The sequence below is a fragment of the Rhinolophus sinicus genome, linkage group LG03 (genome assembly GCF_036562045.2).
Source record: "Rhinolophus sinicus isolate RSC01 linkage group LG03, ASM3656204v1, whole genome shotgun sequence".
NCBI classification, from domain to species: Eukaryota; Metazoa; Chordata; class Mammalia; order Chiroptera; family Rhinolophidae; genus Rhinolophus; species Rhinolophus sinicus.
The window spans coordinates 79,761,860-79,783,951 of NC_133753.1; the positions used below are offsets into that span (position 1 = coordinate 79,761,860).

At 40.7% G+C, this 22,092-nt stretch overlaps 1 protein-coding gene across 8 annotated transcripts in view; it reads left to right on the plus strand.

The window, feature by feature from the left end:
• Positions 1–22,092, plus strand: part of AKAP6 (A-kinase anchoring protein 6) — a 461,784-nt gene that overhangs the window by 231,023 nt on the left and 208,669 nt on the right. For 5 of the 8 annotated variants that reach the window (XM_019754535.2, XM_074328129.1, XM_074328130.1 and 2 more), the window contains 2 exons: positions 9,170–9,266; positions 10,391–10,557. In XM_019754535.2, the coding sequence (XP_019610094.2) occupies positions 9,170–9,266; positions 10,391–10,557 (264 nt within the window). The remainder of the gene's footprint in view (positions 1–9,169; positions 9,267–10,390; positions 10,558–22,092) is intronic. The other 3 variants (XM_019754539.2, XM_074328131.1, XM_074328132.1) reach the window with 1 other exon arrangement.

A 22,092-nucleotide genomic window follows, 5' to 3' on the forward strand; every position in this document is an offset into this window, starting at 1 on the left:
AGAGAAAATAGAACTGTTTTCTTCTGTTTTTAGGATGTAATTCATCCCCTTTGGCAGAAAACACAAGGAAAATAAAAACGTTAACTCAGATATTAGAAAGCTTTAAAAAAATTCCACAGGTTAACGTTACTGTTTCAAAATGTGAAGACTGTATGTATGACTAGACAGGATGTTAATGACTTGACATTACAAAATTTATTAAATTTATTTTTAAAGCAGTTTGGTTCCCCTTCGCAAATGCATGGAGCATGTGGGAGTTGGACTAGATCTGCCCCAGGCTGCCAAACAAATTTTTAATGGAACTGGAGTCCTTCAGGGATTGTCCTAAATCCACATAATATTCTTAAGTCCTGGTGTTTGCACTGGGATCTGTATATTAGCAGAAGCACGTGTGAATAATATACTTATATTCATCCATCACCTTGGCGACTCCACATCGGTAGGGGCCGTTTCACATCAATTATTCCACCGCAGGGGGTAGAGAGATATTTGGGCCAGCACTGACCTGTTTTTCAATCAGGGCCTCAGAGCAGTGTCTTCTGGAAGTCAAATGGTCCCCTTAGACAGAACCTCTGTTTGGGAATCCATTTGGCCTCAGGTGGCCATGCTGGGAAGTCAATGTGATTGTGGAGGTGGCATCCAGAAAAGCAAGTGAAAATTTGGTCACTAAGAGGCACCATCCACATTAAGGATCTCTCCCCTCCATCTACTTCTTCTTTTTTTGATCTCTTATTTATTTTAAGTGTGTTTTTCCAGGACCCATCAGCTCCAAGTCAAGTCGTTGTTTCAATCTAGTTGTGGAGGGTGCAGCTCACAGTGGCCCATGTGGGGCTCAAACCGGCAACCTTGTTGTTAAGAGCACCACGCTCTAACCAGCTGAGCTAACCGGCCGCCCCCATCCAATTCTTGCATAAGATAGTCGCAGTCTATCAGGAAAGAATATCAACGTCAGTAAAGTACATTTACCTTCCACAGAAAAAGCAACGGTCTGAAAGAAGTTGTGATTTGTTTGAAGAGCTTGAACTCACTTTCAAATGCTTGAAATGTTTTTATTATCTGAGGTTTTAGAAAGAAAGAAAGTCTCCTCAGAAAGAATGATTTTTGTCTTTATATCTTAGTGCCTTCTTCTTCTTTTTTTTTTAAAAGGAGAACAGTTTTTATAATGCTTATCTTGCTTATCATCAACTTGGAACTTCTTTCTCAAGAATACATAGTACTTTCAATTTTTTTAAGCTTCTGGTATTATAACTGGAGGTGTGTTGCATATTGTCATAATTGATAAATCAATGACAAATGTAGCCACTTCATTTTGTTGGGGAGATACACCATTGTGGTGGTAGCTGACCATTTATTTAATTATGTGGTAAGTACCATATGATGAGAGAGTAAAGTTAAATTGATGATTTGGGCTATCTCAGCCAGGGTACAGTTTACATGGCAATTACACTGGGATCATCTAAGTGTAATTGGCAAGTAATTTTGTAAGCGAAGGAACATGACAGCTCATTTACATGGTGTTCACTGAGTAAAATTTGGGGACATTTATCAACCACAAGCGAAGAGTGAATGCACCAATATCTCCCAAAATGCTACGGGCAGTTTGAAAGCTACATGGAAAGTTTGGGGTATGAATTTTCATTCATTTTCTCCCTGAACGTTTGTTAGGTGTATGCTGTGCACCTAACCAGGCACTGTCCTGGTGTGGGGACAGAGCCCTACAGAGTAGTTTCCAGGCTCTCGGCCTCACAGGGAAAGGTGCTGGCTCAGGTAGTAGATGGTCATCAGCTGTGACTAGTTGGCCGTCAGCTGTAACCAGTGAGCCATTGGCCACTGATATAACTGCTGTGGCTGAGCTGGCAAGAGCGGATTGCAGTTAGCAAGGGGTTGGTGGGCTGGTTGGCAGAGAAGTGGACAGCAGATTGCACATCATGTGGAGCCTGCTTCCTGTGTCTCGCCCAGCCGCCAGCAAGACTATAGTGGTATGAACCCCCCATCCGTGGCTCCGTGGGTGTTCCTTTTTGGCCTTGCCATATCCTGCGTTCTTACATGGGAAGCGGGACCAGAGACCCCGCATGACACCTGGGCACGAAGAATCCAAATAGGGGTGCAAAGTTCTCTCAAGGAACCTATAGGTGGGATGCAGACAGATCCCTATAGTTAGTGTAGTAGGTAGAGGTTGGAGCTCTGCACAGGTACTGTGGCCGCTGAGGAGGGAAACAGAGAGGAAACTTGCTAGGGAGGGTGACCCCTGAGATGGATTTTGAAGGATGAGCAAGGCTGAGCCAGGGGCAGGGAAGATGGACTTTCCAGGTAGAGATGCCAGCAAGAGCAGAAGCGTGGAGGAGCGAGACGACTGATGCGAAATAGAAACTTTAAGCAGTTCAGGCATATTTCAAGGCAGATGTGGGGCCCCAAAAGCAGACTTGGCTGGGATCTTAGAGGGCTCTATAGGTCAGGCTCGAGGCTGCACCTTATTCTTCAACCTTGGGAAGCCATGGGAGGGTTTTAAGAAGAGGAGCATCTTTTTCAGAGTTTTGTAGACAGACCATTCTGTGGAGTAGAATGGTTTCATTGCACTAGCATGAGGTGCCAGGCTCTGTTGTACAGATATGAAGGCATTTCATCCTCACAGCAACCCTCTGAAGTCGATATTAGCATTTCCCCATTTTTATAGATGCAGAAACTGAGTACACAGAAGTTGCCCAAAGTTATACAGTGGGTGATAGAAGAGCCAGGATTTGAATCCAGACTGTCCAGCTCCAGAGCCCATGCTTGTCACTGTCACCCTCCACCATGTCGTTGTCCCTTAACATCATCGACTGCAACTCCCTGTTTATAAGACGCACACCTCCCACCCACCCACTATGCGGGGAGCTGAAGAGGTAAGGGGCTATATTTACCTTGTTCACAGCTAAATTCTGCCAGCCTAAGACAATGCCTGCACCTTCATAAGCATGCCACAATAAAGAATAAATGTCGTTTTAGAGGGTGTCGTGACTGGAGAAAGTCAACCTAGTGAGGGACAATGATGAAGTGAGGGCCTAAATCTACGTCATTGTTAATCAGTATGGAGAGGTGACAATGGAGGGATACGTTGGCAGGGCTGGGTGATTGATTGCTTGTGTGGATTTTGTTGGCATATTCTCACAATGTTTCTGATTTCCAACTCCTATGCTGGAGAGGTGACTTGTCAAAAGAATTAGAACCAGGGGGAAGCTCGTGGAGAGCTCTTAAATTCCTGAGAAGAAATGTTGTGGACTCAGGATGGGAAGTGAGAAGGAACTTCCCCGGAGAGAGTTCAAGATAGAATGGACACATCTGCCTGGAATGGTTGAGGGACAGAGCTGCCCTGGGGCACATGAATGGTTAGATAGTCTTTGGGATTCTTCAGCCTTTGAAAATGTTCTGGTTTGGAATAAAGAAAAATTCTCCTGAGCCACCTATCCTTAACTGACCGGCTTAAGATAAAATCCAGTGTCCAAGGACCGGAAGACATTGAGTCGAAATGCCTGGATTGTAGATAAGGAAACAGAAGCCTAGAAAAGTTAGGTAACTCGTTCAAGGGTACACGCGTAAAGCATTAAGACCCAGATCATTGGCCTCTCAGTCTGGCTCCCTCCTCCCTGAATCTCAGATGGTTGCCTCTGTTTTGGCGCCCTCTGTGGACAGCCCTGTGCTGGGTGGTGATACAAAGGGGGGAAAAAAGGACCAGGTACCTGCACTTGAGTTCAGAGAGCCTCAACAATAAGTGCCACTTGTCACCTAAACATACCACAAAGTCAGTCCCATGTATTACATAGAACGCTTGGAAAATAGAGAAAATGAATTAAAAAGTTTGTAATGATTTGTGTTTAGGCCCACTCATTGCCGCGCCCCGCTCCAGCGCTTTACGATCATTCCCTCTAATTCTTACAACCTAGAAGTTAGATAGTATTATTTTCATGTTACGTTTCAGAAAGCTGAAGCACTGAGAACTCACTCCATCAGACCAGACTATGTTGACTTCGAGGCTTACCCTGCACGAATGAAGTTAACATTTTGTGGTGTTTCCCTACCATCTTTTTCTACACACGGGGACTATTGCTTTATATAGCTGCAATTTCATCAGAGATATTGAATCTTCATTTTTTGGGCTTGTGATGTATCCTATGTATTTTTCATGTGATTTCATAGTCTTCATTTTAATGGCTGTATGGCTTACCAAGTTTTTAGGAGGGTCTTAAACAAAGAAATGCTTGCTAATGAAAATCTTTCAATTCTTGGCACATATGGCATTTGGAAGGTATAATTGTGTATTTTATCTGACCATCCTGTATGGACGGCACTGGGGAGAGGAGAAGAGAAACTGCCAGGTGTTATGTGGGGGGGTGGGAATGGAATCAAGACTCCCCCCTCTCTTCCCCCCCCCCCCCCCCAAGAACCGCTGTGGGAACACAGGATGGTGCCGGGTACAACTCAGAGTGAAACCTCAGTGGGAATGGCCTGAGGCAGGTAGCAGGTGACTTTTCAATCCTCTGCTTTTCTGACTGAACATACATTCTTCCTCCTGCTCTTGTAAAAAAAGAAAAAAAAAAAAGGAAAGAAAGCAAGTTTTCATTTTCTTAGGGTAGTAAAAATCTTTTGTGTGAAGAAAAAGTGTCATCAAGTGCCTTATTCATCAGCATATATACTATCTCTTTAAAATGACAGTGGGAGTAAAAGTTCATCAGTTCAATATGTCTTTCACATTTGGAGACTCCTGACTAATAACCTCTGGTATTTATCATCAGAACAGCCAAAGAACTAAATTCTGGCACATGCTGCTCTCACGCACTGAGAAAAACTTAAAAAGACAGAAGATTTTCTCCATTTTTTCCTTCTTCCATTCATTTAGAAGAAAAAGCATACCTTTTTTTAATTAAAAAAAATATGAGCATGCAGAAACATCTGGCCTGTATTACCAAAGCAGTCTCCTAAACGGCCTCCTTGTCTCCAGTCTGCCCTTTTAAAATCAACTCTACCCAACAACCAGAAAGATTTCTCTAGAACACAGAACTGCACCAGTCACTCGCCCATATTGTTGCATCTTCTTTCGTGGCTTTTTGAGTTAAGCACCACGTGTAGCCCCAGCCCCCACCGCCCCTGCTTACGCCCTGTCCCAGGCACACCAAGGGGCTAGTGGGTCCCGCTTCCTGCTACCACAAAGGGTGTCTCCAGGCCTGCATACAGATTCATCCTTTCTCCACAAGCTTCCTGCGAGGCTCTGCAGAACCTGGCTTCCAGCTCAGGCTCCCACAGCACCTAATCAGCACTTAGCACACTCATATGGAATGTAGCCCACAGTCTTGTTTTTACTTGGCCAGCATGATTTTTTTAATTTAAATTAAAAAAAAAATCAAATCTCACCGGGCAGGGCATTTCATTGTTCAGTTTGCTTAGGGCCCCACCGCTCTCTATTATACACCAAACCCTAATTACACATTTGCTCTATGCTGGGTCATAGGAGGCCACTTGCTCTCTTATTATCTATTTTACCCAATAGACTATAAGCTGCGTGTGCCAAGATTTTGTATGGTTAATTTTGGTATCTATAGGCCTGGCAGAGACTGCTCAATAAATATCTATGGTGTTAATTTATGCTTTTAAAAAAAGCTAAAAGTAGGTGAGGAGAGATGCACCAACTCTCTCTTGCCTCTCTGTTTACAAACATCATAAAACTCAGGGACCTCAGTGGGCCTGACAGACACTAACTGTATGCCATGGGGATGATTGCAAGTCTGTGTTCATGATACGATGCTGCTCAGACTGAGCCACTTTGGATCTTTAGGCTTCTGAATGTGCTTATGGTCTTTCCCACTACTTTCTGTACCAGGAGAGCCATTTCTATTCCTAGTATGACCTCTCATGAGTAATCATTCTTCACATTTGTTATAGTTTTCTGCATCAAGGCATACATTTCCTTGGTTTCATTTCATATCCACGTGACCTCCACACTCTCATCAAACTGGGTTCTTCAGAAATTTGAATGGAATAGGACTAAGATGGAGTAGTATTTTGTAAGGTTTGATCATGACCCGAGTGCAGTCAGCTTGCTTACCCGAATTTGGATCCTGCCAAGGAGTCATGTACCCAGATCTACACGGGCTGGCGAGGCTAGAGGTGGCAGTCATGGAAATACCCATTGGTCAACCTCTGATGTGCCATCTTTGTGATAATCTAGTCCTTTGTCTCAGTCACCATATTTTCCATGTCCTTAGTTATTCTCTTCAAGATGTTCAGTCACATGCTGCATTAAAGACACTAAAAAATCTGCTGCCCCACAGGACGCAGGTTATGGAATTTCACATAATCAGTGACAGGGGATCGTGGGACCTGTCCATGGCGATGTTGTTGCCATAAATTACATCTCCAGAATATGCCCTGCATTTTCAGGGAGTGCTATGGATGCTGCAGAGGGACTATATACACCATAAGGCATTGCTGAGGAAACGTGTTAGAAGTACAGGAATGGAAATGTATCCAAGTATCAAGTTCAAGGAAAAAAAAAAGAAAATAAGACCGTTTCCACTAAGCTTCCACTAAGGGAAGAGGTGGGGGCAAAAGGGGGAGAGCTTATTACAGAATCCTGTAGCAGCCAGAAATTTCATTGACGATTTTGTTAACGTGCCAGCTTGGCTGCCTTCTCAAAGGCCCATCACTAATTCCTTTAGTTGATATCATTAATGGTTAACGGGTGCACCTGAAAATCAAGCAGTATTGTACCATTTGGGTAATAGTTATTAAATGGTTCTTTTGTACAGCATCAAGCTTATCAGCTTATCTTTTCCCTGATAATGAATATCTCATCTTTTCCAATTTCCTAATCAAATGCCTCTACATCATCTTGAGGCAGAACTAGATCCAGCTGTGTCTATTCTCTACTCTTGGCTTCAATTATGTCAAATTATCCAACCTACTCACAGGTCCTTGGGTTCTCTTTTGCTCTGAAACGTAGGCTTGATGCATCTCTTGGGAAGTTCATGATCACCAGCCATTCAACACAAGTCTGTCATAAGTAAACAGAGAATGAAAGAGAACACTAGGCTAAATGTACAGTTCTGAGGAAGTCTCCCGAATAGGTTTCTTCCTAAATTCTGGCACTAGCAGATTATCTCAAGTGTTTTTCTTTTCCCTGTCCTTTCTTCCTGAAGCACACATGTACCTCAGTTCTGCATGGCGTTGCTTCAGCATTTCTACTGCAATGAGGATTTCTACTGCAATGGCAAAAAGCAAATGCAGCCATGTTTTGGATACCAAATAACAGCTATTTAATTTTTCTTAGGTATTATACTGTAAGGGCTGACCAGAAGCATCAGGCTTCTCATACATTGCCATTTTTTATTTTATTCAATCAAATATCTGTAACAGAAAGAGGGTAATACCAGAAATAGTGAACAACCATTGGGGGAACCCAATATTGTCACTTTCTGTCATATTTGGCTGAAACTTTACTATTTCTTATGCTTCTAACCAGATGAATTTTGGAGTCAATTTTTTTTTTTTTAGTCAGAATTCTTATCTTTATACTTCAAGGCCTGATCTGTCTGTCCCTATCTCCTCCAATTTCAGCTTTTGATTTGGGATGCTGTGCTTTTTCTTCTGAACTTTAAAAAGACCCCTTTTCTCCACTAAGGAAAAGAGAGCCCAGACTCACCACTGGGCATCCAAGATGACTCAGGATGCCCTTTGATGCCAGAGACCATGCTTTATACCCCCAAAATCTCTACCTGACACAGTGTACAGAATACGCATGATGCATGGTTTCTAAATGAAGGAGTGAATGAATGAATGAATGAATGAATGAATATGCTATTTCACAATTTATGGTTGTTTAACCTCTTTCATCCAAATTACTTTCTAACTGGGACTGTATCTAATCTCAAACGTCTGTCAAATATTCTTATTACTACGTTCAGTGCAGTGCATATAACTATTGCTCACTGAGTGTTTAGTGAAAGCAAAATATGTTGTATATTTTAGAGCCCTATCACAGAGAAGCCAAAAGCTGGCACACAGTATTTCAAACTCCATGTGCATTCCAATTAGTCAAGTGAAGGAATGGATTTTAATCCCGAAGGCTAACCATTGGTTCAACAGATTGGTTACTATGGTTATTCCCCATTGGACGTCCCGTGGTTAGAACCCCTTGTAACATTCCAGAGGTGGAAGAATCTTTGGGAAACCATCTGTGTTTCTTGAAATATTGAAATGGAAACTTTCCTCTTCAGAGAGTACTATTGATCCAGGTCAACGGCTATCCACGATTCTCTCAAACATTTATCGAACACCTTGTATGTGACATGAGTTGGAGATAAATGTGACACTGGCAATTCTTTCAAATTGCTTATAATTTGGTAGCCAAGTATAGAAATAAAGCACAAAACAGTATGATAAATTCTACCCTAAAAGCAAGTGTAAGGAGCAGAGATAATGGAGAGAGGGGAGTAATTAACTCCACGTAAGGCGTTAGGGAAGGCTTTCTAAAAGAAATGGCTCTGAGTTGGAATTCAGCCATGACAGCAGGTTTTGTTGTTTGGATGACTATCACGAGTGAAAAATGCCCCTGATATGCTTGATTTATTTATTTATAAAGCAGTGTTACATTGTAAGGGATAAACTTTTAAAAATCAAGGATTTGAAAATCATCCGACACCGCTCTACAGCACTTAGATCCACCTTGATATTCTATGGTTTGTGTGATACCTGAGAAACAGCTGAATCAAGCCCTACTATATTAATGGGTTTATATATGTGCACATAAGGCTACTATAATTGATGCTGCCATTTTTTTTTATGGTTTCATAAATAGTGCTATCGCTAACATTTTTACGAAGTGAGGAAAAGAGTTCATACGTGATGGTAGAAATTCAGTGTGTTTTACAGAACACTGCTACTCTTGATATAGCCTACGGGATGTGACTTTTCATAAAAACCTAATGAATTTCTAGATTTGTCAGCTGTTTCCAAGCAGATGCACTCTGCTAATCTAATGGAAACATTTTGAGCCCAGATCCCAAATATCAATAGCTTTTAGTATTGCAAATGAGTTTGTCTATTGAGTAAATTGGATTGTTTGGTTCCTGATAGAAAGTGTGGATGTTTTACGTGTAGCCGCCTGGCCAGGGTTTGATGCTCATGTTTTCCCTTGCAGAGTTTTAAGTTGAATGTAGACAGTCATTGTGCTCTCAAGGAAGCTGTGGAGGAGGAAGGACACCAACTCCTCGAGCTCATTGCATCTCACAAAGCAGGTAAATCCTCCTGAAATATTGCAAGTCTTTATGTCTCCAGACTATTAAGAATGAAGAAGCATTGCTGTAAATTACTGCATATATTCACCTCCTTATGTATTATTAATATTTACATTATCAGATTGACCTTCAGGATTTATAAATGTTTCATATACTGCATACAATGCTGTGATACTTATAAGATGAAATACTGCCTCCAAATGGTCTGTTCATTTTATTTGGAGCTTGCTGTTCGCCTGAGTTTCAATTGAAATCGCATTCCTGAAAACTTCACATTGACATGCTTTTTGATGTAGGTGCTCTGGAAATAACATTAAGATAATGAATGAGAATTGTGCATATAGTTATAATGCATATGCGTGAAGGTACTTATAGATGTCATTACAGATACAAGCCTGGCAGTCTAGAGATACCCAATTATTTCCCTACCAATTCACACACATGAACGTTTTGCTGGTCATTGCATTAGCAGAGTGTGGGCCTTACCCCAAAGCAGTTCTTACCCCAGTTTTAATGGATTTAGGAAGAACAGATTATAAATAAAAAATTGTTTTGTCATTTGGTTATACTTATCCTGGTAGTAAAAAACCGTAAGACAGGATGAATTACAATTTGGCTCTTGCTTTGAGCTTCCCACAGCTAAATAAGAAAAGAGCAGCATTAATTGGATGTGCTAATGCTAAAGACGCTGTCTTAATTCTGGCCCATTTACTGCGTTTCTCATTGAATTAACTTTACCTATTTCCATGCATCTTTCTGATCATTATTAAATCTCCACACAGGGGCCCTTTATTTGGAATGTGAAGCTTTAGTTAATAATTTTTATACATTGTGATTTTCGTTCCACATGCATTTTTTTTTTCTTTTTGTCAATATACCGAATCCAAGTCAATTCCAAACCATGAATCTATGTGGATGTACCATTTTTGTGTCCTTATGTCTTAGGTCAAGTAAAAAACTCCCAGTCTCTACTCTGCATGACTAATGCCAATATGGCAGGTGATGGTAACGGTCATTTAAAATTGTGTTTATTGTTTGAAATAACCATCTAGTGTACTACATAAAAAATAATAATAGTCCCAGTGCAGTCCAGTCCATAACTTGTGCTTTCCCCTTTTTTGGAGAAGGACTAAAGGACATGCTGCGGATGATTGCAAGTCAGTGGAAAGAGCTGCAGAGGCAAATCAAAAGGCAGCACAGCTGGATTCTCAGGGCTCTGGATACCATCAAAGCCGAGATTCTGGCTACTGATGTGTCTGTGGAGGATGAGGAAGGGACTGGAAGCCCCAAGGTAAGTGGCTTGAAGTTTGCCTTGTTTCCTCTTAATTCTGTCTCCTTTTGAACGAGGCACCACTGAGGCTTTTCTCTCCACCCCTAAGGCTTGTCGTTTCTACTGGGTAAACTTTAGGTATCTATAGATAGATAGATAGATAGATGTAAACAAAATGAAAGGCTTCGCTTAAAACAATAAAAAAAATAAAAGCCTACAACTTTCAAGTTTTTCTCCGACCAGGTCTTTTTGTGAAAAATGGCAAAGTAGGAGAGGGACAGTACTTTAGGAGTAGGAGAAGAGGGACATAAAACATTTAGTAAACAAAACATAAAGCATCTTAAACATGAATAATCAGAATGGTTTTAAATTGTTTTGTTGCAACTATAAATCACTATAATCAGTGCAATCACTCAGCTCTGACATCCATTAGCCGCTTGGTTACAGCAAATTAACAAAGAAGAGAGAAAGTGATTCATTATCTCATTCCTGTTAATGACTATCAGATGCATTGCCTAATTAGGGGATGGTCATTGTAGTGGGAAGAAGGTCATACGCTTTGCTACAAATCTTTTTGCTCTGAGTGTAAGTTCTCCATAATGGTGCATGCACCGAATACAACAAGTACTTTAAAAATGAGTATTGACATGTTTTGGTTCTCCATTTTAGATTTGCAAAATAAACCCCAAAGCATATGCAGTTAAACTTTAAATGAGGCCCCTTTTAATACAGTGTTCTAAAGGCATGTTTGATCTCATGATATGGAAAACAATTTTATTAATTTGCTATTTTTATGTAATTTCTCTCTTCTTTTGTATTTGTTCTTTTGTGAAAGTAAATGCAGAAAACCAGTCTCATGATAAACTCAGCATCAGAACATTTTGTAACATGGGGGAAACAGATTTAAGAGCTCATGCGTTCTGTTCGTGGCATGGGCAAAGTAATTATATTATCATCGAATCACATTTATTCGGCATCCATGTGCATTGGCATTGTGCTAAATATGTACAGAGCAAGTTTAACAAACCCTTTGCACTCTTAAGAAACTCAACCTGCCTTGCAATGGTGAGACCGACCATTCAGCCAGTGAAAAGCTCAGGCGATTTATAGCTTCGGAACCTCAAGCAACAACTTTTAACTTATTTGTTGGAAACAGAGGATTGGAATGATGAGCTCAGTTCCACTTAAAGAAGGTTCCATGGAGGAGGTCACATTTCAGGAAATACTTGAAGAAAGGGAGAGAAGTGGCTTGGCACATGAGCACATATTTTAGGAAGTGACGTGATGAAAGGATCAAAGCTGGAACTAATAATATGGAATGGAGACTATATGCAGCAGATTTCTCAGGGCAGAAGCGGAGCTCTTTTAAGGAGCAGGCTGCAGGGAGAAGTTGATTGGACTAATGTTTTGGCTGGGGCAGTGATGATGAGAAAAACTAAAAACTCCACTGTGTTTTATTTATTGAACAAAAATGTACTGAGTCCTTACTTTTTAAAAGCTATCCTGTATAGCTTTTGGATGCATTCTGCATGCCAGACACTGTTCTACAGCACTCCTGTGTATTCTCTCATTTAATTCTATAAGGCAGTACTTTGATAATCCCCAAGGAAGAAAATAGAGGCACAGAGAAGTTAAGTAACTTGCCTAAGATCACACAGGTGCTAAGCCGAAGAGCTAGGATCTGAATCTGAGCCCTTTGGCTGCAGAGCCCGTTGTCATCACCACGTAAAGCACTGTCTCTCGCTGGCACTGCTCAGGGCGGGGTATGGTGACGAGCAATTAGCCACAGTACCTGTCTCATGGAGCTGGTGGTGAAGTGGGGAGACGTACTGGGATCTAATAATCATGCCTTTATAGACTCTGATGTGCTGTGAAAGAAAAGAAAAGGGAGCAACCAGAAGTTGGGTTTGGAGAAGTGATTATGACGGGGACATCAAGGAAGGCTTCTTTCAGGAAGCAGCGTTCTGTGCGCAAGCCAGGGCAATTAGAGAGAGAGGGAGGGGCATGCAAGGGAAGCGAGAGGCCTGTGATGAGCACACTGGAGGGTTTTGGAAAGTGCAGGGAAACGACATCCTTGTTTGCAGCATAAAAACCTGTGCTTGGCTGTGGTGGGGCGGAGCCTGGAGGGACTGCAGAGAGGGTGCCTTCACCTAAATTAATAAAAGGCCTATGTTGAAAATGAGTAGCTCTTTCCACCAGGGCCAATTTGAATTTGACACTTTCAACTCAGCTCATTTTGTAGGGAGGAGGTATTGAGATGGAATAAAGAAGACAACCCAATGAGGAGAAAGTATACATCAAAAGAGGGAAAATATCAGCATTTCTCAAAACGAGGACTGACTCCCTGCTCACACCCTGCCTCAGAAGCTCCTGGGTGGGGCCCCAGAATTTGCATTCCACCAGCTCCCAGGACACCACTGTCACAAGCTCTAAGAAGCCCCCTTTCCTGCAGGACATTATTCTCACACTGCCACTGGGATCCTCACACAACATCAAAGATAAGAATTCAAATATTAAGAGGAAAAATAAATACATCTGATTCTTAATGATTTGGGTGCTTTGCTTCTAAACAAACAACAACAACAAAAACACTCTCTATTTGAATCATCCGCAAAGTACAAATGTCTTCCTTGAGTCACATCAGTTTAACTTGTTTTTCTTGTTAGTAGTATTTATATTCCAAAGCGTTTCATGTCACACTATGCACTCCTCCATCTAAAAGCAGCTCTGAGAAGAGGCTTTTGTAGGTGTCCACACACGTGAACCTGAGGGAGATGCTGAGAATTTAAGACGAACATGGCAGAGCCGCAGGCCCTTTCCCTCCCAAGTAGTTTGTTCCTCCCCAATCTGGGCTGAATTTTCTCTGGACAGATAAACTCATCCATAGTCAAGGGAGAAGGTGAAATGAATTTTAAGACCCAGAAAATATATTTCTAAATTTAAGCTTAGGAAGCTATGAGCAAATCAGAATGATCATTTGTTTCATTTGTGTTATGTTTATGAACCACCTCTTAGTCCCTTAGGCAAACACAGAAAATAATAGGAGAGGCTCAGACTCTGAAGTCAGACTGCCTGAGTTCAACTCCTGACACTTTCTAGCTGTGTGTCCTTGGGAAAATTACTTAACTTCTCTGTGCCTCACTCAGTTTCCTCCTGTGTAAAAGGGAGGTGATGCTAAAATCTATCTCACAGGGTTGTGATGCAGATTAAAGAGATGACATAGCTAAGGAGCTTAGAACAGTGCCTGGCACATGGTAAGTCCTAGATAAGGGTAAATGGACCAGCTTCCATAGTCTAGTGGTGGAGACAGTAGACAAATCGTTATAGTAGACTCTGATAAATACTCTAGTGGAGATAGGTACAAATTTCTATGAATACACAGAGAGGGAAATAACTAACCCAACCTGGGGGTAGTCTCAAGGAAAGGTTTATAGGGTAATTGATGTTTTAAATGGGGGTGGGGGAGTGGATTTTTGTGATGGTGAAATAATGGGCAGTGAGAAGAGCACGTGGAAAGATCCAGAGGTGTAAAAACATGTTGATGTGTTTGGAACCTGGGACCTTGTGGACGATGTTTAGGTCAGCTTGCCACAATCGGCACCAAGGCTCATAACGTGACAGAAAATGACCCTCCATAATCAGCGGTTTGAGCAATAACTCCTCCTGTGTCTCTAATTGACATTCCCCAAGCCAGAGTGAGGTCCTTATACAGAACCCATCTAATCTGCACTGTTTAAGCAGAGTTTTCTCTTGCCATAGTGCACTAAATGGAGCAAGCTTGAATAGGTTACGCTGAAGTTCTCCAAGACTAAAAGCTGGACTCAACTTGCTATCTGTCATGTCAGCCCTCTTTCCAGGACTGACCTTGCACAGGTCATGTACGTATTGTGCCATGAAATGCATCCCCAAGCATAGCCGTTATGATCATCTATTTCATCTTGGACCTAAAAGAGGACCTAAAATTAAAACATAATAAAAAATAACTCCAGAATTCATCTTAGATTTACTTCAGAAGCTACTGGGAACTTGAGAAGCATAATAGAAAATCTAAGGAATATATCTAGGGGGTATTTTTCTTTTTTACCTTGTTTGAGAGACTGTAGAAAAGGACTTGGTCTTAGAAATCTTGTAAAGGAGGAAGATAGGAGGAAATTCAAAGACTCTGGGAAACTTCTCCCCTAGGACTCGCCAGCATACCTTATTTGTTGTATTTCATATTTTTTCAAAAAGTGTTTTCCAAGGACTGTGAGATCTTTTATACATGGAAATAGAGAACAGAATTCACCTATTCTAGGAATTGAACTTCAGCACTCATATCCAAGGATTGAATGTGTGCTGTAATTACGCATTTTATTTTAAGATAGATTGGTGAGAGTTCATCACCTTAAACTAGGTTTTCAGTATGTTCAATTTTTGAATGGTGGATAGCTGGAGGGCTTTTGAAACTCAGTGAATGTCTAACTCCTAACAAAGGCTACATTCGTTTCTTGACCTTTCAAGGCAAAACCCCCAAATCCTGAAAACGAGAAGCATTCTTAAGTTTTGCACATTGCCCACTTTATAATGTTCTCATCCTTTATTTCTTTGTTTTTCACGTGCACAGCATGCCATCATTACAGTCATTGTAGCATCAAGGCATGGATCCCCCCCCAACACACACACACACCCATCACTGACAGCATACAGCAGTGGTACTTTCATCCTCTTTAAGGAAACAGATACATTCCCGAAAAAAGAATGTTTGAAGATTTTGTTGCAAATTCAGAAAACTTTACAGCTACTAGAAAGGCGACCTAGCCTGGTTTCCAACCAACACCTTCGTTTCCTTGATGCAAGGAGGGCGGGTTCACTGGTTGGAACTCTTGGGCGGTGCTTATTTTATCTGCCTTCTTTGAGGTACTTAGATTGACATCCTCATCTCTTTGGAAATGGATAGCAGACTGTGAAGGTCATCCACGGTATCTGGTCAACAATAGCACAAGAGCAAGCTTAAGGACATCTGTTAAGTAGTTTGCTCAGCCTTATGAAGGACAAAGGACGGTTTTAGATACTGGCTAAGAAGGGCCGTAGGCATGGCCTCTGACGTGGGTGTGCTACTGACCACCTGGCCTTTCTTGAGATGTCAAGAGAGGGCAAATCTAATATTAATGCACATTTTGTTTGTTTGTTTGTTTGTTTGCCAGCCAGACACCCTAGCTGTAACCCAGTTTTTGTGCTCGAGAATTAAAAGTCATTTTCTTTAACTGAAGGGAGAGAAGGAAGCTGATTTGGGGAGGACCTTTCTATGATATTTTCTCCGTATTATATAGGGCCTCTTGGGTATAGAACAGCTGGATAGTATTATCCTGGAATGGAATTTCATCCTGATTTTTCCAAACTTTGGTGAGACAAAGCATCGTTTCTGCATTCTTTACTGACTCAAAAGCTAATGTCGTTGGCATGTTCTTCAATATAAGATCTTCAGAAACAGCAGTAAGGTAATGGATGGGAATTCCACTTACGTGTTGTCAGTCCCATATACCTTGACACGTACCTGTGTGAAGAACTACTCAAGATTCTTGACTCTCCTCCTCATGCAAAAACAACAACAATAACAACATCATACAGGTACAAGTTGTCAAAGGACCTAGAATTGGTACAGGAAGATCAAATTGTGCCTCAAGTAGTAGAAAGATGACAGGCAAAGGCCTGGCCATTATTTACTCAGTACGGACAGAGCTCAGCCCAGTGCTTGGCCAGACCTGAGGGAAGGCTTGCTTCTCTGCTCAGTGGTCTTATCTCAGTGTAAGCACACAGTGTAACATGTTGTCTAATGTAGATTGGGCTATCTTAGATCTAGAATAATAGATCACCTGAGATTCAGATCATCTTAATTAGGATGTTGGCAGATGGAACTGAAATGGGGTTCTTGAGGCAAGCAAATGAGTAGTACACATGCATTGCCAATTCCCTGTTTTCCGTGCAGAATTTTTCCTGAAAGGCGTTTTCCTATCCAGCTCCTTTCCTGCTGAACTATACAAACACAGTCCTGATAGGCAGTGCCGAGGGAGAGCACTTTCTTCTACTGGGGATTCTTCAGCAGGCCTTTTTTTCTTTTCTTTCTTTTTTCTTTTTTTTTTTTTTTATCAGAAAGGCAACTTTTCTTCAAAAGTATTTTTAAAAGACAGAAACAAAAGTGAGTTATTTTCTTTGAAGATCAGTTGTGCTTACTAAATTTGTGATAGAATCAATAAAAGATAGTTTCTCTAGTCTCCTTAAGGCACTTAAATTTGCATATTATCAGTTGTATGGGTGGATCCCAGATAAGGAATTTTTTTAATAGTGTGCCGCTCTAAGGAGGTGACTGAAAAAATGATTGAGATGATAAAAATATATATTAGTTGACCTAGGACAGTTAGGTCAGCCAGCCCTATTATGGTTTATATGATATATAAGACAAGACCATAGCTTATCTTGATTTTTCACACTATTCTTCCATTGCTGGTGGCCTTGAAGGTGGAAACATTTGGCTCAGCAAGAATCTGGAGTGAAATTCTTTGGTATCTCTAATCAACACGGGAATATGTCATTGACATTAGTAGGTATATAGTTCCCCCCCCTTTATTTAGTCAGGGTCCCTAATCTCTGAATCTATAATACCTAGAGTTGCAAAGATGGATGGTGTTGGATACAAAGTTACATCCTATGGAAAGTAACATTCTTTTATTAGAACTCACATTTTGTAACTCAGCCTGATCTATTTTAAAGATAATATATAGTAAACACGTTAGAGGGACTTTTTGATATAAAGTGGAAGTCAACATGTGAAATATTTTTATGTTTTTAAGCACAAAACGGAAGGCAAGATTTAGAATTGCTTCTAAAAAAACACTTTGAATTTAATAAGTAAATTCTTGGAAAGTGTGAAACAATTACCTCAGTGTGTGATTTACACTTTTCCCCTCAGAATGTGTTGTTTCTGGCAGGGCAACAGGCTGAGCCGGGGAGAGCCCTGCTAAAGGGATTACTTTGCTCTGGCTCTTGTGTTTATTGAGTCACCTAGGACTTCTTATAAAACAGCAGCTTTCAAATATACACACACCTGCACTCAACACTGTGAATACTCCGAACGCTTGTTTAACTGTTCTCACACCCGGAGTATCTCTCCCATCCAGTGAGGTCAAAAAGCATTGAGATGTCCACATGCTGCTTTTTCCTTCTCCCTGGAAAGCAGCTGGAATGTAGCCGTTTATGTGGTTTTGATGCTCACAGAGATGGAGATATGTTTCAATGCACTCTAGGGCTCTGTGCCACCAGGACTCCTAGAACATTCCTAGTCTTACCACCTACTGCGCCTAAATGAAGGTTAATGGAAACATTAACTAGGTTGGAGGTCCTGCTGGGCCAGAGCCCAGGGACCCATTTCACTGCAGCTTCCTGGCCATTTTACATTGGGTTTGGGTGGTGGCGTCTCATCTTTATATAATTGACCCTTGAACAACACAGGTTTGAACTGTACAGGTGTGCTTCTATGTGGGCTTTCCCCCCAATAAATATGTGTATTACTGTAAATACGTTCTCTTTCTTATGATTTTCTTAACATTTGATTTTCTGTATCTCACTTTATTGTAAGAATGCAGTATATAACACATATAACATACAAGATATGTATTCATTGACTTTTTATGTTGTCAGTAAGGCTTCTGGTCAACAGTTGACTATTACTAGTTAAGCTTTTGGGGAGACACAAGTTATATATGGGTTTTTGACTGTGTGTGGGGGGAGTCCACCCACCTAACCTCTGAGTTGTTCAAAGTCAACTGCTATACTCAGTTGTCCTGCAGAGGCCAACACTTTAGCATTGCCCTCTTAGGCGCTAAGCAAGACCAGGAGTCTTGCTGAGTGAGAAAGGCAAAAGGAAAAAAAGGAACCCTAAAGCAAGAGACTAAGACAAAGGAAAAGAGAGAAGTAAAGAAAAGAGAGAGAAGGATCAGAGGGAGGAAGGTAAAACAAAAAAGTATGTGTCTGGTCAAGCTAACTGTCCAGCTCTATTTCATGGACATTAATGCTTTCAGGTCTCTTTCTTATTCTTTCCTTTGTCTAGCTCTGTAAATCAAACCCAGAAAAGCTTTCTTTACTTTTGCCATTTTAGATATTGTTGTATAACCGTGTGTGTGTGTGTGTGTGTGTGTGTGTGTGTGTGTGTGTGTGTGTGTTTATACCACTCTTTGGATGGGGTTAGCATTTAGAGTAGTCTTACTGTGGTCTAGGTTTGTGTCAAACCTTTACTTGGAATGTCTCATTCATTCTTCCCCAATATAGTAGCAGTCGTAACTCCTGTTATCATTTTTACTTTACTGATGGAAAAAGTTAGGGTAGAAATACATAGTATTACATACTCAGGCTTATGCAGAGTCTTTTTAAAAATCTTATGTGACAGGTAAAAGCCAAACTCCTTACCCTGTCGTTGGATTCCACCTTCTTAGTCAAGATTCACGTCACCGTTTCATTTCATAAATGTTCTAGTTAATTCACCATCTTTCAAATGCATTTTTCTTTTTGCTTTTGTCCAGGGCTTTATCCATTCTCTCTGATTATACTAGTCTCATCTATCCTTAGAATCAATAAATATTGAATATGTAACTACACTGTTATTTCATAGCTCTGGAGAGAACACTGTACCTCTCCTTGCTCACTGCCCATCAGTGGATCCAGGGACTGTGTGATAAATACTACAATAAGGCATATAACTGATGGGGATATTGGGGGAGGGGACATTACTTCAATCTGTTGGGAGTCTGGGAAGGCTCCTCCCACCCGTAAGAGTAGATGGAATTTTGTGGAGGTCTCTAATATTCTGATAAACTGTTAATAGGAAGACATGGGAGGGAGAGCATCCCAGGCAGAGGAAATAACATGGTCAGAAGTATGGAAAAGGAAAACTATTAGAAACGTCCAGAGAATGATGAACGGTGAATAGTTGGGCTCTTTTGAGCATAGAGTGTCCATGTGTTTATGGGAAAGGATGAGGACCTAGTGGAAAATAAAACCTACAAAGCTTTGGGCTCTATATTGGAGAGTTTTGAATATCAGTTGAAGAGTTTGTGTTTTACTAGTGTGCCATGAGTGTTTTTAATGATTGGATTTAGCTATAGAAAACAGATGGCAAAAGTAGGATACAAGAGTGACAAAGAATTGGGAACCTACTATAACAACTAAAAGCAGCTAAAGTGAAGTAGTGGCTGTGATAAAGAAAAAAGTAGAAGCGACATTATGGAAGAAGAAATATTAGGATTTGGCATCTAGGGAATGGAGGGCTAAGGAAATAGTCAATGATGACTCAAAGGAATGGAGCGTGAGTGAATGGTATTAGCCTTAATCGAGGCTGGACACATTTTGATATGGAGCAGTTTTCAAAGCAAGGTACAGTGACCTTAATGTCCAATTCATAAGAATATCTGGGTGTATAACCTGGGCATAGATATTTCTGTAACCTCTGCAGGTGATTCCAAAGTGCAGGCAAGTTTGAGAACAGCGATTTAGGAATAGGAAGAGCCTGAAAATCATCTATGTGGTTATGTGCACTACTCAGTTGACAATGCAAGCCTGAAGCTTGAGTGGGGTCAATGCTGAGGACATAGGTTTGGCAGTCCAAATAGAAATCACAACTGTAGCCTTGGAAGTTGATATTGATAAAAAAGCACTATTGTGTGAGAATGAGGGAGAGGTCTGCTAGAACCTCGAGGAATGTGCAGAGTCACTGCGAGCCAGGACGCCATATTAAAGTTGGGGACTGAGAATCTCTGTGCTCAGCAGTGAAGATCCCAGCCCCTGCCTCCCAGAATGCTGGCAGCTGGGGACAGTAAGGATGTAGATCAAAGAAACTTTTCACGGGGTAGAGATCATCTTAGCATGTTCATGGCTAAAGAATAGGACTAGTTAAAAAGGGACAATTGAAGATAGATTCAAGAAGGACCAGACAGAAGATGAGTTGGCACAATGATTCAGAAGAGGGAGAGGAAATAAGTCAGGTGGAGCTGTGAGTTTCAGAAAGGGAGGACATATCTTATGAGATAGGAGAAAGCAAGGAATGTTGGGTAATAGGCAACAGTGAAGAGGGAAGGAAGCTGAAAGATTTAGAATAATGGCAAATTTACTGTTAACTAGTCAGTGGGACAATTTGAATACAGGGAGAGTTGAGGGCGAGGAGGGCCTGGAGAATAAGAGTGGAATTCAAATCCCACCCTTTCCGTAGAGCTTTCCTACGATTTCCACCCTCTACACTGCGTTGCATTTGCAATTTGTACCTCACATTTGTTGATTAATCACACACAGCCTTGTGACACCATTTCCATTGCTGTCTTGAACATCTATTCAAAAGTTAACATTTAAGGTGGTTACATTCCCTGACTGCAACTCCTCAGGGCAGCAACTACAGCCTAAACGTCTTTGCTTCACTGGCTTTAAACATTATTTGAGTTAAAATAAGAATATTTCATTTAATTTTGTAATTAAATTGATACATGATATTGATGGTTGATTTATTATATTATTAAAGCTAAAGACAGAACTTCACTTTATCTTCTCATCTTTCATACTTCCTTTATCTTAGCCGTGTAAATAATGGCACACTCCTATCTTACCATCTATTCTTCCTTTCTACAATTCTCTACCATTTTCTCTGCCTCTTGCTTTTTATTATAAATAAAACAATTTTTTAAAAAGCTATTTCACCCATTCTCCCCAAATCACTAGCAATATAGTCAATAATATTGTGATAGCACAGTATGACAGTACGGGGTCAGATGGTTGCTGGACTTATCATGGTGATCACTTCTTTAGGTAAATAAATGTTGAATAACTATGGTGTACCCCTGAAACTACTATAACGTTGTATGTTAGCTATATTTTAATAAAAATCTTTTTAAAATGTGATTTTATTATCTTTGTACTTCCTTGAGCCGGGTCAGTTGGTTGTTTTAATAGATTGTTCGATTTTTTAAAAAGTCTTTATTTAAACAGACTTGCTGAAAGAATATACTCTGAGTTGCTTGTTTGAAAGAGACTAAAAGCATCTCATGTGACTTAGCAGTTGACCAGTACACTGGTTGATGAAATTTGTAGTCTGCTCTAAAGCTCTCTAACAAGATTAGGCGAAATTGAACCTGAGAAGGTAAAGGTCTCTAAATTGACCTAAACTCAAAAGGCAGAACTAAGTCATAACTATTTGAATCTCTAACAAAGTCTAATCTCTGACATATTATATTTGGTGCACTGTAATCTGTGTACATATACACATCTAGTAAATGATGAATGTGGCTTTGCTGATACAATATAGTTTATACTCTCTAAACCTTTGTAGGAAATACAGAGTTGGGGAGCTCTGCTCTGTATAGTGACTTGGATCACGTCTCTGGAATAGAGTCTCCATAAAACACACACTCATATGTTTTCCCAAACCAGCTTAGTTAAATTTATTTCTCTGCTGTCATTCATTTCATGCCTCTTCTGACTGTCATTAGATAGATGAGGGGAAATACTGAATTTTACTGGATAGTTCCATCTGGCTAAAACTGG